The 26,855-nt window shown below is 40.5% G+C and overlaps 4 protein-coding genes across 5 annotated transcripts in view; 1 reads left to right on the top strand and 3 right to left on the bottom strand.

The window, feature by feature from the left end:
* Window positions 1-1,295: 1,295 nt before the first annotated feature.
* On the bottom strand, window positions 1,296-4,568 carry LOC117380397 (cytochrome P450 2F5-like). The gene is made up of 9 exons (XM_033977202.2): window positions 4,233-4,568; window positions 3,996-4,158; window positions 3,761-3,910; window positions 3,341-3,501; window positions 3,092-3,268; window positions 2,239-2,380; window positions 1,972-2,159; window positions 1,726-1,867; window positions 1,296-1,652 (listed from the first exon to the last, which is right to left on the bottom strand). The coding sequence occupies exons 1-9, from the start codon at window positions 4,479-4,481 to the stop codon at window positions 1,471-1,473; spliced, it is 1,554 nt and encodes a 517-aa protein (XP_033833093.1). The 5' UTR covers window positions 4,482-4,568; the 3' UTR covers window positions 1,296-1,470.
* A 931-nt stretch (window positions 4,569-5,499) lies between these two features.
* LOC117380399 (cytochrome P450 2F5-like) lies at window positions 5,500-9,400 on the bottom strand. The gene is made up of 9 exons (XM_055226267.1): window positions 8,997-9,400; window positions 8,760-8,922; window positions 7,969-8,118; window positions 7,566-7,726; window positions 7,320-7,496; window positions 7,000-7,141; window positions 6,733-6,920; window positions 6,496-6,637; window positions 5,500-6,096 (listed from the first exon to the last, which is right to left on the bottom strand). The coding sequence occupies exons 1-9, from the start codon at window positions 9,159-9,161 to the stop codon at window positions 5,915-5,917; spliced, it is 1,470 nt and encodes a 489-aa protein (XP_055082242.1). The 5' UTR covers window positions 9,162-9,400; the 3' UTR covers window positions 5,500-5,914.
* A 5,531-nt stretch (window positions 9,401-14,931) lies between these two features.
* Window positions 14,932-21,028, bottom strand: si:ch1073-83n3.2 (uncharacterized). 2 transcript variants are annotated; one of them, XM_033977205.2, is made up of 7 exons: window positions 20,945-21,028; window positions 18,471-18,580; window positions 17,224-17,338; window positions 16,099-16,357; window positions 15,907-15,940; window positions 15,637-15,817; window positions 14,932-15,525 (listed from the first exon to the last, which is right to left on the bottom strand). In XM_033977205.2, the coding sequence occupies exons 3-7, from the start codon at window positions 17,261-17,263 to the stop codon at window positions 15,167-15,169; spliced, it is 873 nt and encodes a 290-aa protein (XP_033833096.1). In that variant the 5' UTR covers window positions 17,264-17,338; window positions 18,471-18,580; window positions 20,945-21,028; the 3' UTR covers window positions 14,932-15,166. The 2 variants fall into 2 exon arrangements, with proteins under 2 accessions (XP_033833096.1, XP_055081894.1); XM_055225919.1 differs by lacking the exon at window positions 20,945-21,028 and adding an exon at window positions 20,482-20,546.
* Window positions 20,724-26,855, top strand: part of LOC117380396 (tyrosine-protein kinase receptor UFO) — a 23,589-nt gene continuing 17,457 nt past the window's right edge. The window contains exons 1-4 of the mRNA XM_033977201.2: window positions 20,724-21,047; window positions 24,016-24,226; window positions 24,524-24,624; window positions 24,707-24,889. Of these exons, the coding sequence (XP_033833092.1) occupies window positions 20,927-21,047; window positions 24,016-24,226; window positions 24,524-24,624; window positions 24,707-24,889 (616 nt within the window). The 5' untranslated portion in view covers window positions 20,724-20,926. The remainder of the gene's footprint in view (window positions 21,048-24,015; window positions 24,227-24,523; window positions 24,625-24,706; window positions 24,890-26,855) is intronic.

Raw genomic sequence — 26,855 nt, 5'->3', positions numbered from 1 at the left:
TACTTGTACACCAGTACTTTGGGTCTGTTTATATATACATGTATATGTGAAAACTTTTCAATGAGCCACTTGCAGCTTGTTGACTCATCTGTGATTGGCCAATGTCTGTAGAAGGGGGTGTGCTCTTAACGACCTTTCACTATGACATACTTACCCTATTACCCACTCTCTCAATCAAATGCCCTCTGTGACAAAGGGCATTAATTACACAGCAATAAAAAGGCAAACATAAAAGTGTATGATTGAGATGCACCCATATCAACAAGTGCGTCATAGTCTGGTCAAGTCCAATCCACTTTTTATATTAGGATATTGGTCAGGGGTTAGACCCATATTGGTTGCCCTAGCGGCTTCCCTTAACAAACCTTGAAGCCAGCAGGTTAGAGCCAGAGTGGGTCCTGGGTTTGTAGATTTGTGACGCACAGATAGATTATTGCAAACAAATATGCTGAGATCCAACATGCTTTTTGTGGTGATTTATTGACAAACACACAGATCTATGATCACCGCAGCAAAGAATGGACATGGGTGGATACAGCAGAGTAAGGTAAGATGAGTAAAGGGAGGTAAAACTGGTAGAGAAAATGACTGACTGACTCTTGACACCTGTACCAGAGGTGAGGTCTTTACACACAGACGTGCACATACACCTGCCCATGTGAGCCCCACCCCCTCCAGACGCACACAAGCAGCAGACACACAGTGCACCCTTTTCTGTCTCCTATTGAATAAAGGCAGATTTTCAAAACTCAAGTATTGGTATCAATAAAGTATTAAACTATATTATATACTATGTGGACACTATACAAATATAATATGTAGCTTACTTTCTTACAAAGGTGCAAAACGTTCTGTTTCCCATGCAGCAGTGGCCATGTACCACACTAAGGTCATTTTGGTTAAGGCCACATTTCTTATCTGTAGCCTCTTTTCATTCAGCAATGTGTGACCCCCACTTTGGGAGGGTGGTAAAATATTGGTGCAATCTCACTGCTTTAGACTCTGCATTAGACTCTACTCACTTTGCTAGACTCAGCTTTGAATTTTTCTGGACGCTGCCTTTAAGCTGCCTGTTTAACTGTAACTGACAATAAAGATCTACTGAATGATTCCCATGCCTTTGTGCCTGCTCTTTATGCAACAGAACAGAAAACCACAACTACTATAGTGTACTATTCAGCATTGCCCACAATTAGACTGCACAACACATTTTACAGCTATTTATAGGGGAATGATCTGCATATGTAAAAAATAGCATTTGTCCATTAATGAATAAAGGAAAAAAGTATATTTTGGGGAAAATGACAGACTTTATTACAAAATTATATATTATATTTTATATTTACATTGATACCCACATTGCACATGCAAATTCTTCTACAAAATGATCCATGTAAAAAGAACAGTATATTAAAATAAACAGGTTTAACAAATTTCCTGTATGTAATTTATTCCATTGTAATAATGAGCTCATCGTGGTGTGGCAATGATCTCGTGTCTTCGAGGCACATTACCAAAGCCACTGGTTTCAGGCGTCAGGTTGATGCTGTCAGGGCCTCCACTGCAAGAGAAGGTGAAGTGCTGCAGTAGAGACACTATAAAGATGAACAACTCCATACGGGCCAAGGACTCTCCAACACACGACCTTTTCCCTGTGATAAAAGGAAGAATCAAACATAGAAATAAAATAGTATAGACCTATCAACCACTTGCATTGAAGTTTACCTGCAGCAAAAGGCATAAAAGCTGGATTCTTCTTAAAGTTGCCATTGTGATCCAGAAAGTGCTGAGGGTTAAAGGTGAAGGGAGTTGCCCATTGTTTTTCTCCTTTCAGCACAGAGTGTAGTAAGGGGAATATAAAAGTGCCCTATAACAAATACATACTGTTTTATACGTGCAATACCCAATCATGGTTTAATGTTTATCTAGAATCATATTAGGTGATTTGAGAACAGGACACACATGTTTTACCTTTGGGATTGTGTAGCCCCTGAAAGTGATTTCTTTGAGTGCGTAGTGTGGTAGGCTGAAGGGAACAAGGTCAATGAAGCGTTGAACCTCATGAATAACTGCATCACAGAAGGGGAGAGACTTCCTGTCGTCCATGTTGGGACTACGCTCTTGACCAATCACAGGGTCAATCTCCTCCTGCATCTTCTCTGAATATGGCAAATACAACAACATTATTGCGTTATTAGATTTATTGTTTAAAATGGGTGTTCTGCAATGGATACATACTCTGAATGTCGGGGTATTTAATGAGGGCACTCAGAGCAAATCTGATAGTAGAGCTGGTTGTTTCTGTTCCTGCTGCAAACAGGTTAAGAACTGTGGACCACAGGTTCTCAAAGTGGAACTCACTGTGAGGGTTGTCTTTCTCCTGAGTGAAAACAAGCGTGTTAAGAAACAATGGATTTAGATGGCTGAATTTGTAAGAGCTTTATACTGGTAATCAGAAAGATCGATGACCCTGTTTGCATTTTCAGATAGATAGATAGATAGATAAAAAACTTTATTAATCTCCAAGGGAGAAATTCAGGTGTCCGGCAGCAAACACAAACTTGCACAAACACACACAATGATAACAGTAAAAACAATAAAATATTACTAACAATAGTATAAAGTGCTCATCATATAGAAGTCACAGTTCATATCAGGCAGTTCTGTTAAACAGACTGATAGCTGAAGGGACAAACGACCTCGAAAAGCGCACTGTCCTGCAGCTCAGTGAGAGGAACCTGTTACTCCGTGAGCTTCTCTGTGCAGACATAATGTCATGCAAGGGATGTCTGGAATTGTCCAGGATGCCCTGCATTAAAGCCCTCATCCTCTTCTCAACCACAGCTCCCACAGAGTCCACCCTCCTCCCGATCACAGATGCACACTTCTTTATCAGTCTGTCCAAATGACTGCCACCCCAACAGACAACACCAAAGAAGACAGCACTTGCCACAACAGACTGACAACCATGTTTTTGGTTTTCAGACAACCATGAGAAAATAAATTTGACCTTTATTTTTTTACCTTTTATTTTTGTACAATAGTTTTGGTAACAGAAAAAAACTATTAGGATGATATCCAAATCTTCTACCTGGTGCATGCGGATGAGAAAGCAGTCAATGAAGTCTCGTGGAGAGCTGGGATCCAATGTCTTCATGTGCTCTTCAATCTTCTTCCTATTGAACGCTCTCACCTCATCAACTTCTGCAAACATAGTGTGATGTGGGCCAGGAAGGTGATCCATCAGCCAGGGGAAGATGCTGTAGAACTGAAGAAAGGCAGTAATAAACAAATGATTTTCTATAATATTGTTTGCATGTAAGATCACATTTAAACTTACCTGTCCAAAGGGGGTGCTATTAAATTTTATAAACTTGTTTAAGATCTGCAGTTGTCGAAGAAATTGTGTATCTTCAGAGCGGAAGCGTTCACTAAACACCAGGCAGCAGATCACATTGGAGACAGTCTTACTCAATATAAATGTGGGGTCAAAGGGCTTGCCTGAAAAAAAAGAATCACTCACTTCAAATCAGCAGTATTAGCCACACATTTTGTTTCCTCAATTCAAAGCACTTGCAATTTGTATTTTTTCATCAACCCATTTATTATCATCAGTGAGTTATATAACAGTTTACTTTGGTCCATCTTGATTGTGTAAGAATTAGATTGAACACCCCCCTAAAACTATGCTTCTTTATTCTGTTATGGATAAGCATGTGTTATGATGGATCCTAAAGCCTTTTGTAAAGTATGTATAGACCTTTAAGTGTGTTGATGTGTGCTATCATGTGCTTGCTCTCCTCTTGGATCCACATGTCCATAGGCTTGCGTCCCATGCCAAAGTCTCTCAGAGTGCTCAGTGTGAACCGCCTGAGCTGCCTCCAGCGCTCACCATTACTAATGCCCACACCTGAATGAGATGAACAGTACAACATATTGCTTTTGATGAACCCAGAATGGTTGAAAAACATATATTTGGAATAACCTAGACTTACCATAGCCCCGAGTGGCTTTGTACAGAAAATGTACAGGAGCTCTTCCAGAGAAGTCTTCTCCTTGGTCCACCAGAGCCTCCTTCACTGCGTCATAGCCCACAAGAACAACAGCCCGCTGCCATCCCAGGTACATGGTCATCACAGGACCATAGGTTTTACTGAACTGAAGTCAACAGCAAGGAGCATGTTAAATAATTTACGCACAATCCCAGAGCATACTAGTGCATTCAAACTTACCTCCATAATGGATTTATACGGTGCATTTTTGTCCAGAAACGGCAGGCTTCCAACAATGGGAAGTGCCAAAGGTCCTGGAGGTAACTTGCTGTTGTCTTTCACACGAAATATCCAAAACAGAACTAGTACAAGCGCTCCTAAGAGCGCTGTTGTGAACAGCTCCATTTCTTTCTCCAATGATAGTAGCCAAGTGTCAGTCCCACTCTCAAGTTTCCAGAAATCACGTATTGTAAGGACTGGCTTGTACATCCTTGACGCTCTCCTTTAATACTCGAGTGAAAGGGGCAGAGCCAGTGTAACCTCTTGTATGTTTTTCTTGGGCCGAGAGTTGACAGAAGCACAGATTTAGGTCATAAATCAACCACGTGACTCCTCTGTTCACCTTTGAGCACGCTCAGAACATCCCTGATTTTGATTGGCTCATAAATCTACTTGCAACCGACTTGACCAGACATGCACTGTTCTCCAAACATCAAATTAAACATGCAACAACAACTGACAGTGCAGATGTAATATAGATTGATATAAGACATTTTTCTTACAGTGACTATTTCAGATGCACTATGTAACTTTTCTGGTGGAAGATCTGCCACCTGGTTGTTACAGGTCTGAACTGTGGACAGTGCAAGGTATTTTTTTTTTTGCAATAAGATGTGTAATTAATTGATTGCAGCATATATAAGTTTAATGCCATATTCTGAAACATTTCAAACAAAAACAGCATCTGCATGGAGACCAAAATTGTTATGTAGTGCATTTGTAGACCCCCCCCCCAAAAAAAAACAAAAAAACCCAAAAAAAACAAAAAAACAAAACAAAAAACAACAACAAAACAAAACATGTTCCTCACTCCTGGAAGTTAAAGTAAATACAGACGATTAAGTAGATATTAAAGTTAACATAAATATAAAATTGTCATGTTATGTTTTTTCACTACTAATAATAATGCATTACTCTTTTAATGCACTTTACAGGCATGTCGAAGCCTTTCAAAATGCTATACTGTAGTTATTTTTCTACTCTACAAGTCTTGCCTATCTGTACCATTGGCTCTTATGGAAACCCAAAAAGATCAGGGTCACTTGGATCCAATCCAGCACACGTCATGTAAACCAGCATGAAGCCAGACACGAGTGAAAACCTATTATGTTTATTTGATTAAATGTAAAATTATTTAATGCAATAGCTATAAAATATTAAGATGCAAACAGTTACAGTTACTCACTTATTATTATGAAATAAAGAAACCAGAGAACAGTAAAAGATAAACATTCTCACAGACAGTTTACCTTGATTCATTCTTTATTCACAAAAGTGCAAAAATATATCTTTATGAAAGGTTACAGCAAAAGTTTGGTTGATTTGTTATTTGTTTGTTATCAGGTGTTTTTGCAGCCTTTTTAAAATTGTCTTTTGTGATCTATTCAATATTCTAATTTGGCCTCAAAACAACCATTGCAATATTATTATTTTAAAACACTAAGCAATAAAAAACAAGCAAATATGTGCAGGTTGGACTATGACTTGACGAAGTCTCAAGTGTGCCTATAGGCTGCGAATATCTCCTTATTTTCTTTTAACATTGGTGTATGTTTCGCCTCTCTTTAGTAACTTTAAAATGTATGTACCATTAATAGCCTGCTAATACAGTCACAATCACTGTAATAAAGATCTATACATGCTCATCTCACTGTGGCAATGATCTCGTATGTTCGGGCTATATTGCCGAAGCTGCTGCTTTCAGGCGTCAGGTCGATGCTGTCGGGACCTCCACTGCACGAGAAGGTGAAGTGCTGCAGCAGAGACACTATAAAGATGAACAACTCCATACGGGCCAATGACTCTCCAACACACGACCTCTTCCCTATGACCAGAGGAATCCAACATTTAATGTCATATAGAGAGACCACCTGTCCCTCTTTGGTTGTCCTGCACAGACAGATAGGCCCCTGTCGCTCATCCTACTTAATTAGATAATGTCCCACCTTTTCACTGGTGCAGCATGAATGGTATAAAATAGAGATATTTAAATAGAAAACAGGATAATATAAATATTCCTTGCAAAAAATTACACTTTTTTAGGGGTCATGTCTTTATGTCTGACAGGTTTATAGCTGTCTTTATTTGCCTAAATTCATCACATCCCACCACGTCCCACCATATTGCTCAAATGGTCCTACTTTTTACTACTGTTTGAGGTAGTCACACCAACTTCGTATTATTAGTATTCATAGACCTAGTATGTATGTGCATTGGCTTTTACCTGCAGCAAAAGGCATAAAAGCAGGATTTTTCTTAAAGTTGCCATTGTGATCCAGAAAGTGCTGAGGATTAAAGGTGAAGGGAGTGGCCCACTCCTTTTCACCTTTCAGTAGAGAGTGTAGCATTGAAAATAGTAAAGTGCCCTAAAAAGTGCATACGGTTAGTTAAATCATGTATTTTCCTGTAATAAGTCAAAGCTCCAAAACTAAATGTGTTTAGTAGAAATGACTTGTTTTACCTTTGGGATTGTGTAGCCCCTGAAAGTGAAGTCTTTAAGAGCGTAACGTGGGACGCTGAGGGGAACAAGATCAATGAAGCGTTGAACCTCATGAATAACTGCATCACAGAAGGGGAGAGACTTCCTGTCGTCCATGTTGGGACTACGCTCTTGTCCAATCACAGTGTCAATCTCCTCCTGCATCTTCTCTGAATATGGCAAATACAACAACATTATTGCGTTATTAGATTTATGGTTTATAATAGGTGTTCTGCAATGGATACATACTCTGAATGTCGGGGTATTTAATGAGGGCACTCAGACCAAATCTGATAGTAGAGCTGGTTGTTTCTGTTCCTGCTGCAAACAGGTTAAGAACTGTGGACCACAGGTTCTCAAAGTGGAACTCACTGTTTGGATTGTCTTTCTCCTGAGTGAAAACAAGTGTTGTATGATGAAGAACAATAATATATATATATATTTATGGCTAAAGATCTCAGAGATTGCTGGCATTTTAAAGATAATTTACCAAAGTAGGCATTTTATTACGAACCTACCTTTGCCACAAGCATGTGTTGGATGTTTGATAAATAGATAGGTTTATTTACCTCGTTCATGCGGACGAGAAAGCAGTCGATGTAGTCTCGGGTGGAGTCTGGGTCCAGTGTCTTTGTATGCTCTTCAATCTTTTCCTTACAGAACGCCCTCACGTTGTTAATGTCTGCCAAAATGGCATGATGTGGACCAGGTAAACAATCCATCAGCCAGGGTAAGATGTTGCACATCTGAAGAAATGACATCAATCAACAAGTTATTATGCACATTATGCACACATTAGATTAATTTAACCTTACCTGCCCAAAGGGGGTGCTATTAAATTTGATAAAGTCATTAAACGTCTTCAGTAGTCGAAGAAATTGTTTATTTTCATAGTCAAAGCGTTCTCCAAACACCAGGCAGCAGATCACATTAGAAACAGTTTGACTTAATATAAATGTGGGGTCAAAGGGCTTGCCTGAAAAGAAAAGATGTACAAACTCGATGTAAGAGAAAATTAACTTATAATATAATATTGAGCCAGAGCGATATAGTTTTTCTTTACTTGAAATAATTGCAATTTTGTATGATTTGTTTGTTTTCAGCAAACATATAAAGTATTGCTGAGTTGTATACAGATTAGCATACCTTCTATCACTAAGCATGCATTATTAAAAACTAGATCAATCCTTTTATTGTATTTCTATCATATTGACCTACCGTCGAGGGTGTTAATGCGTGTCATCAAGTGCTTGCTCTCCTCCTGGATCCACATGTCCATAGGCTTGCGTCCCATGCCAAAGTCTCTCAGAGTGGTCAAAGTGAAGCGTCTGAGCTGTCTCCAGCGCTCACCATTACTTATGGCCAAACCTTAACAAAACAAATATGGATGATGTTAACAGCAAATAGGATACTTGAAAACCAAATGGGTGGCAGTAGCACAGTAGGGTTAGAGTGCCTCCAAGACAAAGTTTGGAGGTTTAAATCCCGCCAATTCATAATGCCTAAGCAAAACACCTACCTCACCACACTATGGATGTGATGTAGGCTATTTGTGTATGCGTTTGAGTGGTGGGTCGTGGTTACAGGGGCTGATGGTGGCAGCCTCACTTCTGTCTGTCTACCAGGGCAGTTATGGCTGCAAAAGTAGCTTACTACCCTGAGTGTGGAATGAATCTAATGACTACATTATGGTGCTTTGAGAGGCTAAGTAGGTTTCAGGTTTTCTTTTATTTCTTCTCCTCATGGAGAAATTTGGCTTGAAGCAAGGCTCAGCAGCATTAACATACAGACATGTAACAAAAAACAAAAGAAAAACATGTAGAACTGGACAATATACAATCACTCAGGCTCCAAACATCTGCACAGTCCATGCTGTTAATCCATTTTATGGACAGAGTTACTAACCAGTTTTTATAAATGTTATTTTTGCACAAAGAATCGTGTACCTGACAGACTGCAGGAGCTCATACTGTGTATTGAGCAAAGTTAGTTAAGTTTTGTGTCCTTACCATAACCCTTAGTGGCTTTTTTAAACATATGAACTGGAGCTCTTCCAGAGAAGTCTTCTCCTTGGTCCACCAGAGCCTCCTTCACTGCGTCATAGCCCACAAGAACAACAGCCCGCTGCCATCCCAGGTACATGGTCATCACAGGACCATAGGTTTTACTGAACTGAAGTCAACAGCAAGGAGCATGTTAAATAATTCACGCACAATCCCAAAACATCCTAGTGCATTCAAACTTACCTCCATCATAGATTTATACGGTGCATTTTTGTCCAGAAACGGCAGGTTTCCAACAATGGGAAGTGCCAAAGGTCCTGGCGGTAAATTACTGTTACTTTTCACTCTAAATATCCAAAACAGAAGTAGTACAAGCGCTCCCAAGAGCGCTGTTGTGAACAGCTCCATTGCGCACACGTACGGCTACTTTCTACTGTTAGAAGGGGCTAAATAACTTTTTACAGCTTCAGAGGTGCAGCCTATTGTCAGAGCTTTCGTGATGAAAGAAGTGAACACGTGTCTCCGCTCACCTCTGTGCGCACTCACCTCTGCCTGATAATAGCCTAAATGTGACTACATCAGGTTTGACCTGATTTGACTTTTTAGGTCTACATAACATAACGCCACAACACCGGAAAACAGGCACCAAACCCACTTTCGTCTTTTCAAAATAAAGTGATTTAGCCGGCTCAAAATCTTTAAAAGTAAGTTCCTTTTCCCCTGCAGTGTTGCAGGACACAGTGGGCTGCTGTATGAGTAGCACTAGTGTTAAGGAGGTAACAGTGGTTCTCAAACTGTGGTACGAGCTGTTTTAGAGGGCACGTGGATGCTTCTGCAGTGCAAATAATTGCAAATTTTAGAGTAAATTTAATTTAGCCTATAAATGTGTCCTCTTTTGGATTAGTCCTTACGGCGTAGAACTGACAAACATGGAGTATACATTTTTACCAGCTTAAGTATTATGTTAAAACGAGATTTATACATATATATCGTTAAAAAGCAATCATTTCTGGTTTTAACGACTTCAGTCTCACCTTTCAATGACATCAGTTTCTCATTTTAACGTGAATATACACTCACCTGAAGGATTATTAGTAACACCATACTAATACGTGTTTGACCCCCTTTCACCTTCAGAACTGCCTTAATTTACGTGGCATTGATTCAACAAGGTGCTGAAAGCATTCTTTAGAAATGTTGGCCCACATTGATAGGATAGCGTCTTGCAGTTAATGGAGATTTGTGGGATGCACATCCAGGACACGAAGCTCTCGTTCCACCACATCCCAAAGATGCTCTATCGGGTTGAGATCTGGTGACTGTGGGGGCCATTGTAGTACAGTGAACTCATTGTCATGTTCAAGAAACCAATTTTAAATGATTAGAGCTTTATGACATGGTGCATTATCCTGCTGGAAGGATGGGCACATGGTGGTCATGAAGGGATGGACATGGTCAGAAACAATGTTCAGGTAGCCCGTGGCATTTAAACGATGCCCACTTGGCACTAAGGGACCTAACGTGTGCCAAGAAAACATCCCCCACACCATTACACCACCACCACCAGCCTGCACAGTGGTAACAAGGCATGATGGATCCATGTTCTCATTCTGTTTACGCCAAATTCTGACTCTTTTCCAGTTTTCAACTGTCCAATTTTGGTGAGCTCGTGCTCGTGTAGCCTCTTTTTCCTATTTGTAGTGGAGATGAGTGGTACCCGGTGGTGTCTTCTGCTGTTGTAGCCCATCCGCCTCAAGGTTGTGCGTGTTGTGGCTTCACAAATGCTTTGCTGCATTCCTTGGTTGTAACGAGTGGTTATTTCAGTCAACGTTGCTCTTCTATCAGCTTGGATCACTCGGCCCATTCTCCTCTGACCTCTAGCATCAACAAGGCATTTTCGCCCACAGGACTGCCCCATACTGGATGTTTTTCCCTTTTCACACCATTCTTTGTAAACCCTAGAAATGGTTGTGCGTGAAAATCCCAGTAACTGAGCAGACTGTGAAATACTCAGACCGGCCCGTCTGGCACCAACAACCATGCCACACTCAAAATTGCTTAAATCACCTTTCTTTCCCATTCTGACATTCAGTTTGGAGTTCAGGAGATTGTCTTGACCAGGACCACACCCCTAAATGCATTGAAGCAACTGCCATGTGATTGGTGGATTAGATAATTGCATTAAGGAGAAAATGAACAGGTGTTCCTAATAAACCTTTAGGTGAGTGTATTAAGCTCATATCCAGTGTCTGAGTGCGCAGCCTGTATGATCTGTAGCAAAGCGCACGGGAGGATCAGGCCAAGCACGTATCATTTTGCTTATATCTAATGGCAAGGCAAGTTTATTTGTATTGCACAATTCATAAACAAAGTAATTCAAAGTACTTTACAGAATAAGAAAGGCATTAAAATCACAATACAACAAATTAAAACATAAATAATCACAAATAATCATCATAAAATTTACATTAAAACAGAAGAGTGCAGAATAAAACCCTTTCAGTCATATGCGCAGATAAACAGAATCGTTTTGAGCCTGGACTTAAACATTGTCAAAGTAGAGGCCTGTCTCACTTCTTCAGGAAGATTGCTCCAGGTTTTAGCTACGTAAAACTTAAACGCTGATTCTCCATGTTTAGTCCTGACTCTGGGCACCAGCAGGAGGCCGGTCCCTGAAGTCCTCAGAGTGTGAGATGGTTCATGTGGCACTAACATTGGAAGATGTACTTTGTGCTAGGCCATGGAGAGAGTTGTACACACACAGAGCTGTGTTAAAGTCTATTCTCTGAGCCACAGGAGCCAGTGCAGTGACCTGTGCACAAGACTTATGTGCTTCTACTTCCCGGTTCTAGTCAGGACCCGAGCAGCAGTGTTCTGGATGTACTGCAGCTGTCTTAACACTCGTTTGGAGAGGCCAGTGAACAGGACGTTGCAGTAGTTTTTAGATGGTAAAAAGCTGCAGATGTTATTGTTTGATGTAGTTCAAGTCTGATTCCATTATTCCCCTTAGATTTCTAGCCTGATTTGAAAGTTTTAGAGAGAGACTGGAGGTGACTGCTGACTCTTTCTGTATATTTCAGTGGGCCAAAGACTATGACTTCAGTCTTGTCTGAGTTTAGAGAAAGTTGTTTTGCATCCACACACTGATCTGTTGGATGCAGTGGCAGAGTGAATCCACTGGCCAATATTCACCTGCTGCCAGTGAGACATAGATCTGAGTGTCATCTGCATAGTTGTGGAAGGACACATTATTACTGCATACTACCTGGCCTAACGGCAGCATGTAGAGATTGAACAACAGGGGTCCCAGGATCCACAGTGTCAAAGGCAGCAATCAGATCTAACAGGATCAAGACTGAGACTTTGCCTGCATCAGTGTTCAGGTGGATGTCATTTGTTACCTTGATAAGAGCAGTCTCAGTGCTGTGGTGGTTTTGAAAACCTGACTGGAAAACATCAACGGAGTTGTTCATTTGGAGAAAGTTAATAAGCTGTTGATAAACAACTTTTTCAAGGACTTTGCCTAAAAACGGCAGATTTGAGATTAGTATTGTGGCATCATGACTGCTCTTCTTTAGGAGAAGCTTCATAACTGCAGTTTTCAGAGCTCTAAGAAATGTTCCAGATTGAAGTGACATGTTAACTATGCAAGTGAGTGGTGACAGCAAACTGTTGAGCACAGACTTTAGAAGTTTAGTGGGTAACACATCAAGGCAGCATGTAGATGAACTCAGACTGGTGACGATCTCAGTTTTGTCAGTTACAGGTGCAAAGTGAGTCAGCTCTAAGTGTTCTGGTGGGTGCAGGGGTGTTATTTGCGTCATGGAATTGATGACATTTTTAATACCCTGAACCTTGTTATTAAAGAATACTGCAAACTCATTGCGCTTAGATGTGGAAATTAGTTCTAATGGCAGCGAAGGTGGAGAGTTTGTTAATCTCTTTACTGTTGCAAACAAGATGTGAGAGTTGTTACTACAACTTCCAATAATGTCAGAAAAACACCTCTCCTTTGTTCTACATAAAATGTAGTTGTACCTGGTACATCTTTTCTTTGTAAATCTCATAATGAACCTTGAACTTTGACTTGTGCCATTCCCACTCGGCCCTCCGGCACTTCCTTTTCTGTGCCCTGACCTAGTCATGGTGCTTTCTGCTTATCTTTAACCATTTTAACCTTCATCGGGGCAATGGTGTCCAGAACATTCAAAACACTTGAATGTTTTGAATGTTCTCTAGAGCCGCTGCTCCTCCATGTTGAGAGGAGCCAGCTGAGGTGGCTCGGGCATCTGGGCGCCTCCCTAGGGAGGTATTCCGGGCATGCCCCACTGGGAGGAGGCCCCACGGAAGACCCAGGACACGCTAGAGAGACTATGTCTCTCGGCTGGCCTGGGAACGCCTTGGGGTCCCACCGGAGGAGCTGGAGGACAAGTCTTGGTTGAGAGAAGTCTGGCAGTCCCTGCTTAGATTGCTGCCCCCGCGATCCGGCTCCGGCTCCGGATAAGCGGAAGAATCCACTTATCCCTTAAAAGTCCCATAATTCTCCTTTATATTTTGGGCTTCACAAAAAAGCTCGTCCCAAAATGATTTGTTAGTGTAGATCCTGATTTCTTCATGGCTCCTTTGCTGGTGCCACCAAAAAGCACGCGAGCCAAAGAGATTCAAAACAAGCCTTATAGGCTTGGGACACGTGTGCGTATTTTGCTCTGCTCCAGCGTAAAAGCAACATGTTTCTGATGGGTGAGGTTTGAGCAATTTGTGTTCCAAATATGTTCAGCTACCTGTTCTGCGGAGGGCAGAGCACATGGACATCACAGGGTGTGTGCCCAGGACACCTGAACGCAACCTGCAACGGAGCAATCAACTACGGCACCCACACACAGCCACTGTGTGTTAGAGAAGAAGGGACATGCCTAACTGAACTCTTATGATCACAGCCTATCTGACAGATGCCATGCCTGAACAAACATCTCTGGGGAAACAAGGAAGGCGAAAAGGAATCAATGGGACATCTTAAAGTCGGAGTGTCCAGGCACACGAGTGCGCTCGAAACAGAGAAGATGTGGCTGGATGTGCTCTCTGGTGTTCAGGCGATATAAGTCAAATGATAAGGCTTGGCTGGGATCTTCCCCTGCGCATTGCTGCAGATAATACAGATAATTGACTCACTCAGACCTGCTTAAAGTGACTTGCCCCTGGTCACTGCATTCGATATGAGCTTAATATATTCACGTTAAAACATGAAACTGATGTTGTTAAAACGTAAGACTGAAGTCGTTAAACCCTGTAATGATACGTTTTAATGTGAAAATGTTCTTGTTTAAACTTAATACTTGCTCGCATCGAAAAAGCAGGAAGAAATGTTTAATTCACATTTGTCACTTCTAGCTTTCTGTTAGTCCTTAGAACTAGTAACTTTAGTAATTGTGCAGTCCAGTTGTAGGCGTGCTTTGGACATAGAAGAGTCCTGTTTCAGATCTGGTTGCACTCAGAACACAAGGCAAAATATTGGTTTTGGTGGTCAGACTACTTGGTGAAGTTTGAGAACCACTGTCACTATACCATATTGATATTCACTTAATTAATTTAATTTAAAGGTTGTAAACTAACAATCACTGAAAATAAGTTCAGGCTAAGAAAACAATAACAAACCACCTGACCCATGTAGTAGACTTGACATTTATATGATATCATCACAACTAGGTTTGTAATTATTTATTCCCCATTAAATTAACAAGACATTATTTACAAAATACTGAGGTGATCAATAGCTTTCAAAGGTGTGTTAGTCCATTTATTCACATAGGCCTATTAAATTATAGCATTGGGATAAAGATTTGCAGTCGCAGTTGTTTGTGTTTCTACAGATATGATTATAATCCAGCCTGTCATACAGGCAGATGTTCGGACAGATTGGCTTCATTCCCTCCTGAGATCTCAGCAGATTTGTTACTTTACAAATATCGGCAAAACAGAGATATGGAGCAAACCAGTGTTACGGTGACATTAGTGTTTACATGAGCAAACCTCTAGACTGCATGTAGAGTTATATGTGCTTGTAACAGCTTAGATTATGGGCTTTGACATCTTAAATTAAATTAAAACTAGCCATTGAAATGAAGATGATTAACTGATGTAGACTCCAAAAGTCTAATATCAACACATGATACATTTAAAGTGGATGCTTCCCACAAGAGACAGGTTTGGGTTTCCTCATTAAGAGAGTGTCATTATACAGTGTCCCTGCCTGACCTTAGGCTTTTCTGTGGCTTGGAAATAGTGATACAACACAGACAGACAGTGTTCAGAGACTCAGGGTTATGAATGATTTATCTGAGGAGCAAGGGCACTGTGCCAGGAAGAATATGCTAATTAATTTATGAATTAAACCTACACATAATCACATCAAGCAATTAAAAAGCGAAAGATCCACAGTCAAATGCATCAAAATCAGAGTCCGCCTCAAAGTCAAAGCTGTTGAGGTGTGGGGAGTCCACATCCTGGCTGCAGGCGTGGAAGGCATTCCCTGTGGGCAGCTCAGAAAAGCCCCCGGAACCACTAGTGATCTCAGGTGGCCTGTTGGTAGCGATGGGAAACGTGGGTGCACAGGAGTTCAGGTATCCCAAAGCTGAAGAGGCAGCAGCACCACCCATCAGCAGACACACTGCCCGAACCGCACGCGCATCACTGCTGTTGCCATGACGAAGACAATCGGACACCCGGTGTGGAGGGGCTACGGACACGCTCCTCAGAGGTCGCCGCACTCCATTACCTGGATACAAGTAAATTAAGAAACAGTGTGTAATTCTAATCGAGATTAAGTAGCAGCAGCTTTATTACACTGGATGTTACCACACAACTTCAGTTATACATAGTAGATTACTTTGATTTGGCTCTCTAAAGGATCCCCCTCTGTCAGCCAAGCGACTCAGGGGTGGGGTGTTGTCACATATTTTGGGGGAGCCTGGGTCTTTGTCACTGCAGGAGTCCAGCAGGGAGTCTCTGTCTGAGATACACGGTGTGATGCTGCGCTGCCTCTGGAGGGTCATGGGAGACATTACACCCTGTGGGCCAACAATAGAATGACTCATCTACAATTATACTATGCAGGGTAAAAGTCAAGGGGAAACGTTATTGGCAATTACAGACTCACCTCTCTCACTTTCCGAATCAAATTGAGCCATAAACTGAAAATATAGAATAGATTAGTCATGCCTGTTTGCCTCTTATCTTGTTTACGCATGTGTAATACTCAGTGGGACAGAGGACAGTTATTTTTTTGGCTGCTATGCACCAGATAAAGACTGGAGTAAAGGACATTTATAATCTGTGGGCTAGTACATACTTGCAGTCATCGGGATTGTCGGCGAGCAGAAGAAGGAACTTGTTTTGGGGCAGGAGGAGGGCAAAGCAGCAGTCCCTCCTGCCCCCCGTAGGTAACTTGGGCAGGTCCAGAATGTCTCTGCCCTCAGCGATGGTCTCACAGTCATTCTGCAGAGAAATTACCTGGTCTGGTGGGGACTCTATGTCACGGCACACCAGCAGACTGCCCTCTGCTGTCAGCACCAAATATTTCTCCTTCCACTGTTTGAACATGAAGCCTCCTGCAAATGACAAATAAGCATGTAAGTGTTTTCTTCTCACTAATTTTCTACTTTTTTGCTCCGAGCCTTAGCAGTAGGACTGGGGGATGTGATAATAAAAATAAAATAGCCAGATTATGTTTTGAATCAGCTCTATGCTCACACAAAAACACCTTTTCCCACTTGCAATCTTTTTTCAAGAATTGGGATAAATGTGTATTATTATATTATTACTGCTATTATAATTATTATAATTATTTTGGCATATTGATCACCCCTACCTGTAAGTGACCTATCGGACAGATAATGCCAGAATATTAGGCAGATTTTAAATATTTTCTCCATTACCAATGCTCCTTGTAAAAATATTTCAAGTTCGATTCAAGTTACTGTGCTTGTATCTGCTACATCCTCCCACGGAAGGGCTCACACTACTTCAGAGAATATGTTTATATATTATTGTGTTTCAGCTCAATATTTATAATGACAGTATACTGAAAACACATGTTAATGGATGAAGAGGATCAGCTCTATTTCTCTTTGCAGAGGATTACAGCTGAACAGGTGCACACTGTGAGATGGCTCCAGCCTTTCTGCTTTGGAAGATGGAAAACATATGCATTGTTTATTCACATAAGACTACTACTACTATAATAATAACAATAATAATAATACTGTTTACCTCAAATATTTACAACTTACAATATATATATGCCTTGCAAAGTTCAAATTCTAAGCTTTTACTACAATAAAAAAGAACACGCAAAGTCTTTGTTCCAGAATATTATTTTGCTGCATATCCTCATGTTTATGAACATAACAGCACATACAACACATGTTAAATATTTAAAAATTTCCTCACATAGAAAATATCAAATGAAACTCACCATATTTTCGGAGGAATCCCCGATGCACCCCGGTGTTCATGTCTGCCGTCCCCAGGTCAACAGGCTCAGGAATAATGGAACATTGTAGGATTCTGGGATGATGATGAAAAATAGGCTAGAGAGAGAGGAGAGGGAGAGTGAGGCTATAATCCCTACAATTTAGGACTGTCTATCTAAAGTGGGTCGGTCACTTGTGCGGCTCTACAGAGTGTGATGACAGAATAAAAACATACAGAATCAGCACATGTTCTTTTATCCAACGAGATGCTTTTTTGTCAGTCTTGCATGTTATTGTTTCTTCTGCCTGTTGTGATACGTTCTGGTGAAAAGTATGGTACATCAACAAGCATATTAACTCGCTTTATAGCTACACATCCAGAGATTAAGAAGTGTTTATCAAGTCAGAAAGTCCTTATATAACAGGAGAGATCAAGAGGAGTCCCATCACACGTTCAGGTCACATGTTAAAACAATGGACTCTTATTACTGAAAGCATATGTGTTTTTACTGCGCAAAACAACATCATTTGTATAAGATTTTTTTTTTTAAATTGCAAGTGCTTTCATTTTTTTCCCCCTTTGCCCTGAGATAGCTTCCTAACTAAATCTTGAATCCCGTCCTGCTTCGGACAGATTAAAACAGAGGGATTATTATTCTTGTGCATCTGGACACTTGTTGACATGGAGGTTTGATATGCCCAACAGGAATTTAATTTCTGCACTCTAAATTATGGGTTGCAGTGTTTTGTCAAAGATATCAACTATGGCAAGTATTCATTGGGGATTAACTATTGTGTCAGAATACAATCATTGCACAAATAACATTATGTAACAGATTGAGAAGAGACCAGGACAGAGTGCATGTATTCAAAGTTGATAAAAGCAGGAATCAAAGTGTCTATATTTATGGCGCAACAAAAAAGGTATTTACCATTTTAGGTTTGTACGTGAAATATCGGATTGTGATTATCAATATAATCTACCAACTGAATGTAAATGTAAATGTAATAATTAGTTACTTATCAAAACAATTAGAGAAAATTCAAAAATAATGAGTATGATCACTTTATATTACAATAAAAGTTATTTCAGTGTGAATAAAAAACACTAAAAATGATCCTACATGTCACTATATAACCATGGCAAATAGCAGTTTTACAATTGGCTACTCTATTTTTACCCAGAAATGGTGCAAAAGAAAATCTGGTCACGTGATATAGCATCAGCATTTGCATTTGCATCTCTTACCAGCAGATGGCAACATGCACATTCTTGTAAACCTTCAGTAGTCACGTGTCTGCACAATCCATCTGATGTAGCAACAGGTTGAAGACAGTTTTGTTTGTGTCTAGTACAACCTGCCACAAGCCAAATGGATGAAGTAATAAACCAGTGCGTCACACTTTCTCAGAAATTATGTTTATCATATGTTTGAGAGAATAACGCCCATATGGTTGTTGTTTTAATCTGTCACACATCTCTTACATAACAAGTCATTCTTCAGTAGCTTTTTTTGCATTGAGCTCCTTTAATCCATTTGGTGTAAAACTCCTTAACTCTTAAATGGGTCCTGGTACAAGTCAGCACTTTGGCTTTTTCAGAGACTGACCTAAACATTAAGCTGTGCAGTCTGAGCCCATCCCCCTCGTATTGAAAACTCTAGGAAACATCCTCCTCTCTCCAACACAGTCCAACCCAGAATATAGTGTTTTGGAGCAGAGCAGAGAGGAGGACCCCCTTGGTGACGGCCGCCCCTCTTTCTTGTTTCTTTCTATCTGGGAGCAGTGAGAGTGCTATTGCTCAAGCTCCTATTGAAAAGCCAGTGTATACAATGGGGTCTTTCTCAGTCCTTTTCTGTCTCCATTTAAAAACCCTGGGAACACAACACTGTCCACACAGCCACTTCTTAAAGGGCCAGTGAGGCTCAGGTCTGCACAGACAACCTGCACCTCCCATTAATTTCATGGGAACAGAAAAAAAAAACAGGAATGCACACAACAAATCAATTACATGTGAATGGTATGCTAACTCTACAGGTTCTATGCCTGACAATCTCCACATACACTACAGCATACGTTACCTTGTAGGCCACATCAGACTGAGGGAAAACAAACAACCACCTGTAAAACAATGCATTTAGTTCTAAATTTGAAAAAGACTGTCTAATTTACCTGGCAAATAATGGAAAAAGATCCGATGTTCAGTTCATGCCAGAGTGGTCCTATCAGGTATCTTTAAATATCTTCACTAGCAGAATCCTAAGAAGCTCTGTACGTCCATAAACACTCAACAGGAAACAAGGTGATAGCCCAGCAGTTTGCCAAGTGACAGTGCCAACAGTGCCATGCTGAGTAGTAACTGGTCCAAGTTCACATTGGCACACTTTCTTGGTGCTTTATCTAAATAAGGCACTTATGGGAGGAGGTTAGAACATCCTATAGATAGATGTCACAAGAGATAGAATAATCGTCTAACAATTCATGATTTTCAGCAATATCACTTTATTCTAACTTTTACTTGGTTTGACTGGTCGATAAATGAACTAGTGACAAGTCAGCTACTGAAATAATTGTTAGAAAGGTCGGCATATGGTTAACATTTTGAGCTTCACTGACAATTAAACATTACTATTCGTCTACACACAAAAATCACTGCTGAATAAAGAGTTGCTCTAAACATGAAACAACAAACATCGATTCAGGGGCTGTGAATAACATGGCCATATCTTCTCCAGTCCATTCTGTATTTTTGGGTGAGCCACAACATTATTCTAACAACCACATAAACCAATTGTTTCTCCATTGTGCAAATCAAAAACTGTTGCTCTGTTATTGAACTGGTCAAAGAGGCCTGAGACAAAGCACATTTCCTTTCCTTGTTTCAGCCATTGGTGTGAATGTACTGTAGTTTTTTTAAAAGGCCAGATGTTTTTGATACAGCATATTAGGTTAGGTCTTTTAACATTGTACTATTGGCTCACTTGTTTTGCCATCATAATTTTAAAAGTTACTGGGTAGAATTAAAAAAAAGATTCGAAAATTGAGCCTTAATTATTATAAACTTAATGTGGGCAAAAGTTGACATTACTTCTTAAATGTGTAGCCTATACTTTACTGTCTCTGCTGTTTGGAGACTAGGCTGAGTTGTTGTGGCTGGAAACGTGTCCTTTTTGGTGCGTATTGCCCGCGGTGGACGTGCGTAATTAAAAAGCGAATCGAGGATTGTATAGAGACAATCAGCATGCCGCGGGGTTACTCACATCCTCAAAGAAAAGCAGCCACGCTCAGCAGGACCAAGAGGAGGAGGCGGAGGGAAAAAGTCGAGTTGAGGAATTTGAATCGTGTTTGAAGGAGGAGAGGGAAAAGAATGAGCCAGGGGAATGTCTGAGCGAACCGGTGGGAAGGAGCGAGACTTGGGACGACGCGCGGGAGTAAACACGGGCTTAAAATACGCACAGGCTCTAGACATAAACTTTTAACAACTTTATCTGACTTTTTGCGCTTTTGGAGTGGCAAAGAGTAGTAGAACGCTTTGGGATTAAAAACAATTTGAGTGAGAGAGCGCAGATTTTTTTTCCTTCCTTGGGGGAAGTGAAACCAGAGGATCCTCTTTGATTTTTTTGCTCTGTGGATAATCGCATTTTCTTCATCAACTGAAGTCAAAAGAGAAGTTTTAAAGCTCTTTAAAGTTGCCATGTTTGTGAGATGACCACGGCTGTGTACCTCAAACTTCTTGGCACGAGACGAACCATGAGCGCATCTATCCGGTCTGTCCTGTTGTGTTGCCTGGTCGCGCTGTGTGTTTGTCCTGTGAAGCCACTGACAGGTAAGGAGCTAGACAACACCATGCGTAAAGTTGTTGGTAATGCTGATTATCGTTGAATTAAGTGGATAAACACAATAACGAGCAATTAGTACACCTTTTCCCACAGCTCACAGCTCATTAATACAATTTGCTTTGAGGTGAAGAGGCGGACCACATCTGTGCGCCTTCAGCATCTGGGAACATGATTTCTGGACTCGTAAAAAGAGCCAATAAGCGTTTGCAACAAAGAAAACAAACATACACCGTTTATGTGCAGAGTTTGAATTTTTGTGGTCCTGGTAGAAAAAGTGATGTGAGGCAAAAGATAATCACTTTAGACTTACTTGAACATATTCACTGTAGCCTGTTACTTTCTTCAATACTGTATTCCCTTTATGAAATTGCTGTTTTTAAGTTGCACTGTGTAACCTGTCTGTCTCCATGTTATTGTTTTGGGATTTAATAATAACCACATGTGACATTTGACTATCTTGCATTATTTATTCAACGAGGCTACAGTTTTTTTTTATTGTTAAAGATACTTACATACATGGATTCCTACTGTAAGAAAGCAGAGTAGTCTCTTCATAGATCTGACCTGGAAATTTGGCATGGTTGTGTCACCTACTTGTCTCCATGGAGAAAGATAAGTGTAATGCCATGTGGAACGTACCAGATAAAGCAATAAGATAACTTTTAAAACATGTATCCCTGGCATATAGTTTGTTTTATATTGTACAATGTAAAAAAAAACAAAAAACTAAATGATATACTACTGTCATGTGCCTGTAGTTCAATGCTTAAACCTTTAAACGGCAAAACAAAGGCATGCTTAAAAATGTCTATAGTCACAAATACCTTTACTGTGATTTCAGGCATAGAGTGTCTGTCATGTTCGGTCCTAAAATGAGCACCAATAAAAATCTGTCAGCTCATGTGTTTTGGTCATTATAGACCAGCTGTGTTGCCTGAGCCCCTATAACTTCTGTCTTTCGTAGACATATGACCACGACAGGCACATCCCTATGATTTACAAGCTCAGAGTGAACGCTTTACAGTCGATTTTTCTTCTTGGAGGACTTTTGGGGGTTTTACATTAGTTTGGGGGCCCAGGAGAGTGAGGAGGGGTTGTGGGGGGGATGCAGTTTTAGTCAGACTGGGCTGACTCAAACTAACAGGCACATGATGAATGGGGCAAGGGGGCAAAAGTGTAGGGGCGAAAAAGTTTGGGAGGGGAGGTGGTTAAATGTGTAGCGTTCATCTGAAGAAAGGCATGAAAAGGAGGCGAGATGAGAAAGGGCAAAGGCGCCGTATTGCATGGGAGGCTGAATTATGGGGCGTTAAAAAGCCATTGGGAATAGGACAAATACATGAACTGTGTTGGGTATTTGGGGAATGTGCCAGTCCAATGACATTTAACATGGGGGCAAAGACTGGGACACCATGGCACTACAGAAGGCAAGAAAATGTATTGGACATCGAGGGAGCTGTTAAGGACAAAAGAGGAGGAGACGAGGCCTGGATACATCACTATGGTTAGCCTCTATCATGCCAAATATAAAAACATACAGGTCAGGCATATCTCTCCACCTCAGTAGCCTTTGTGCTGCTCTACAAGCCCTATTATGATATGAATGCAACATCAAGAGAGCGCAAAGAAGAAACTAGGTCTGCCTTTGTCAAATGTGGCACTGAAAACAACAAAGTCACGCTCTGAAAGCACCCAGTCAAGGGTAAAATAAAGGGAGGCAATGACTTTTAAAGCTTGAAAAGTGCAGACAGTGAGGGTGGCAAAGCTTCAAAGGGGAATGTTTGAATATGTGTTTGCGACTTGTTTAAGTAATTAAATAACTTGGACCAATATGTAGCGTTACATAAATCTATATAAATCTAGTCCTGTAAACTTGATTTGTGTGTGTTTGTGTGTGTTTGGGTCACTTGAGTTACCATGGAGTCCCCCCTCGGGTCACAATGATGGGGGCAAAGTTCAAAGGTTTGCGGTGAAGCAGACTAGGAAGGTGGGCCAACAAGCTTGAGAAAATCTTTACAGACATGGCATAATAAATCAGACATGGGATATTCTTGCCTCAGGAGTCAAAACATGGCTCTGCTAGTTTTCAAATAGGCACTTTATGGTGATACCTCAGTTATGTCTGTTACTGCTGGAAGATATACTGCAATTAAATCCAAACCCCACATTTCTGGCCACAGTTAGCAAATTGCAAAGGGTGCGGTTCTATGGGTATTATTATTTCATTTACAAACAACAAAACATTCCTCCTCCAATTGGTCTTATCATGTAAAACTGAAATGCATGATTTATTTATTAGTTGATCAGTTATTCAGTCTTCTGTCAAACTTTAATGGCCTTGACACACGTACGCTTCCTAAAATACAATTGTGTGTTTGGGCATAAAGGAAAAAACGCTTGATAAAGTTGCGTTCATCAAATCTTTTACCCTCTCAGCTGAATTTCTACATAAACAGATTCACAGATGTTTTTGTGGTGCAGCCTTGACTGTGTTGAGTTGTGCACTGAGCTGAGTAAAGCTAACAAGAAGCCTTTGTCCCCAATCAGCCCGTCCCACAGGTTGGCTCCTCTATCAGCAGGGACACCAGATAACTCCACTCTGTTTGGGCACGGAATGTTAATGCTGCTTCTATATGGAGCGATCAAAGTTAAAAGCAAATAAAACTTGATTACTGAATCTATATAGTAATATCTATAGTAAAGACTAAATCAATAAACCGATTTTATCCATCTATTTTGATTATGCTGTTCTTTTTCATTCAAGATAGACTAGGTGGTGGTAATAAGAGGAACTAATAGAAACTAGTGGTTGGGATGTGTAGTATTATCTAGCTATTAGCAGTACTTTTTAAATTGTTTTTTATTTTATTTTTGGAAATATATATTTGTAGAAATAATATAATTGAAAATAGTCTAAAAAGAACCAACAATATGTGTAATCATGGTTTATTTTGACAGATTTGGAGTTTGAGCGGAGCCCTGCCACAGTCATCTCGTCTCTCGGGAAGCCTGTAATGATGCAGTGCACTTTGAAGGGGGCGGGAGGAGAGGAGGAGGAGCCCCCTGATGTGCTCTGGCTCCATGGAGGAGAACCCCTCCAATTTGCAGACACTACCCAGTCCCAGGTGCACACGGGCAGCCACACCTGGACCATCATGAGCACCCTAAGGTGGGAACACTCTGCCATGCCACCACATATGTGCATCTGCAAGTGACAAGCCCAGAGGAAACTGCTATGCATTTCCTACATGTTTATTTAGGTGTAGTTAAAAGTAAAATAATTTTGTTCCAAGATTTTTTTCTTGGGATAAAAATATTTCAATAATATATGGTGCTTCAAAATGGTTGGACACACATCAAAAAGAATATGAAATTAAATGTACTATGTAAATTTCACTATATTATATAAAATGTGAAATTGAGAGTGATTGTGTAACATTCTTTGTCTCTGCTGTATACTAAACAGGATTGAGAAAGTCCAGCTGACTGATATGGGCTCATACCAATGTGCTGTCTTCATTGAAACGGAACAGACCTTTTCCGATGAGGGAAGCATTCAACTGGAGGGTGAGATTAACTAATGCCTGAACTAACAAACATCACTGGATATACAAATATGAAACATATCCTTGTATGTACTTATTTACAGGACTACCTCATTTCTCTGTGGAGCCTCAGCCCATTTCTATAGTGGCCAATGTGTCATTGAGCCTTCACTGTGTCGCCCACGGGCCCCCTGAACCAGTCCATGTCATCTGGCTGCAGGATGGGGTGCCCCTCAATACTTTAACTGACCCCGTGGCACTGTCCCCCTCCACACTCAATATTACAGGTACCATTTTTGTGGGTTTACATCAGCACTAATGTGTTGTACTAACTAAAGCACTAACTAATGTGTAGTTATAAAAGAGGGAGCTTGTAAAGTCTGAGGTAGGTGGCCAGGTGGTGTTTTGTGTTTTGTCTTTGTGGATGGTAAATGCAAATGATAGAATAGACAAGTGACAACTATACACATAATTCCATATACTGACAAGCTCTAAAAAGAGAAGTAAAGGATCTACTGTTTGCTTCAAAGCAAACCACAGTAGTGTGTCAGTTCACAGACTTCTGTGAAGTCCAGTGGTAGACCCACATAGATGAGTCATAGAGGAAGGAGTGAGCAAGAGGCAGCATCAGCGAGTGGAGTTAAAGGTTTGACTCAGAGCAGGTTGGCACTGACCAGACCCCTTTGACGGTAATCTACACTCACAACCCAAGAATGGACAGCTGCCCTGGCACACCACAAGTCAAGACTAAGAAAGACGAAACTTCAAAGCAAAATAGTAAACGAATTACAATCAATAAAATACACTGTACAAAACATGCACCAGCTGTGAGGTATCCTACTGTGGATGTACTGGCACTCACTTCATAAACCAACAAAGGTAACTTAAAGCAGATGCAAATTTACTATACTTTTTCACACACCCTTAGTTTATATTTTAGTGCGTATTGTGTATACCTAACTGTATTATAGCCAAATAGTACTGTATTGTTTTCATGAATCCTTGCTCAAGGAAAACACTAGGAAAACATTTTCTGGGGAGGATGTGATTTGAGCTGTCAGTCACACCCAACTTAGCATCCTAATGCTAACCCACTTTAGGATCCTCTTGTCAGTTGTAGTGACAGCAAAAGTTGGTACAGATGTTTTTAGACTTTGCACCCATGGTTGCAATGTCAGCTCGGTGCTTTCACTAAAAGAAAGTTGATTCAAGGATAAGCTTAACCTTTCTCGCAGACTCAACTCATAACATCTAGGTATGACTGAATGTGTTTCTACTTGCTTCTTATGAGCCTTCAGGAAAAAAGTAGGGATGGGTAATATGCCAGAAAAATCAGCACGAAATCATGATTGCCATACAGTTAATACCTTTATACCATTAACAGGTAACTACAGCTGTCTTCTTCTGAAACTTCATACTTCACTGTAGCTCCACTTGTCACTTAAGAGCATGACAGAGGCTTACCAATAAGAGGAGTGAGTGAGGAAAAGAGCCATACTTGTTTGCAAAAGCTAATTACCATAAAAGCACCAAATCACACAATTAAAATCACGATCCGAATGCCATTCATTTTTACCATGTTGCCCAACCCTAGTAGTGAGTGATGTAATCTTGGCTCAAGATTTACATAAGTCACTGGTCACTTCCGTCCTTTTCCCTCTCCCATAACTCCGTGCCCCGCAGTGCTGGGCCAGTCTGTCCTGAGCACAATGGTGGCATGGTGTCGGCAGCCACACACAGCAGATTTGTGCCTTAGCCTGGGTCTGTGCTAGTGCAGGGGCAGAGCGGGGGTCACGTGTTTTTGAGCAGGCAGTGGAGGAATGTGTCAGGACTGAGAGCTGTGAGTCAGTTAGGTCCACCCTGTTATGTGTGTCCATGTGTGTAACTCCTTACAGTAAGCATCTGTACAGTTTTGATTGAACTGTAGATGTTTGCTCAACACATAGTCATAGTTTGTTACTACAGAAATATTTTTAACTTATATTTTAAATAATATAGAGGTCAAGCTTATTCTGATTATTTTTCAAGTCACGTTATAAAAAAAAATAAAAATAAATAACCACGGTCATTTTAAAAGCAAAATCAAGTAATTTGAATGTATACAATCAGCTAAAGCTAAATATAAAGTCTTTTTGATATTTATGTCACACAAGGTGCATCTGCATCTTAGAATCTATGGAGTCACAATATGTTTAGATTATATGTTAATTGTTTGGCATTTAAGGTACAAAAACTTGAACATTATTGAAAAAC

This window comes from Periophthalmus magnuspinnatus, chromosome 13 (genome assembly GCF_009829125.3).
Source record: "Periophthalmus magnuspinnatus isolate fPerMag1 chromosome 13, fPerMag1.2.pri, whole genome shotgun sequence".
Classification (NCBI taxonomy): domain Eukaryota; kingdom Metazoa; phylum Chordata; class Actinopteri; order Gobiiformes; family Gobiidae; genus Periophthalmus; species Periophthalmus magnuspinnatus.
This window is presented reverse-complemented; position numbering and strand designations above follow the sequence as displayed.

Bases quoted from the DNA above. Each gene is read 5' to 3' on its own strand.
- LOC117380397 (XM_033977202.2), bottom strand. From the start codon at position 4,481: ATGTACAAGCCAGTCCTTACAATACGTGATTTCTGGAAACTTGAGAGT. The intron at 1,868-1,971 runs GTAAAACATGTG...TATTTGTTATAG, and splicing joins GGGGCTACACAATCCCAAAG to GGCACTTTTATATTCCCCTT. The intron at 1,653-1,725 runs GTAAACTTCAAT...CTTTTATCACAG, and splicing joins TTTTATGCCTTTTGCTGCAG to GGAAAAGGTCGTGTGTTGGA.
- LOC117380399 (XM_055226267.1), bottom strand. From the start codon at position 9,161: ATGGAGCTGTTCACAACAGCGCTCTTGGGAGCGCTTGTACTACTTCTG. The intron at 7,727-7,968 runs GTAGGTCAATAT...TTTTCTTTTCAG, and splicing joins ACGCATTAACACCCTCGACG to GCAAGCCCTTTGACCCCACA. The intron at 7,497-7,565 runs GTAAGGTTAAAT...TCATTTCTTCAG, and splicing joins ATAGCACCCCCTTTGGGCAG to ATGTGCAACATCTTACCCTG.
- si:ch1073-83n3.2 (XM_033977205.2), bottom strand. From the start codon at position 17,263: ATGAACACCGGGGTGCATCGGGGATTCCTCCGAAAATATG. The intron at 15,941-16,098 runs GTATGTACTAGC...CTATATTTTCAG, and splicing joins GACAATCCCGATGACTGCAA to TTTATGGCTCAATTTGATTC. The intron at 15,818-15,906 runs GTGAGTCTGTAA...GTTGGCCCACAG, and splicing joins TGATTCGGAAAGTGAGAGAG to GGTGTAATGTCTCCCATGAC.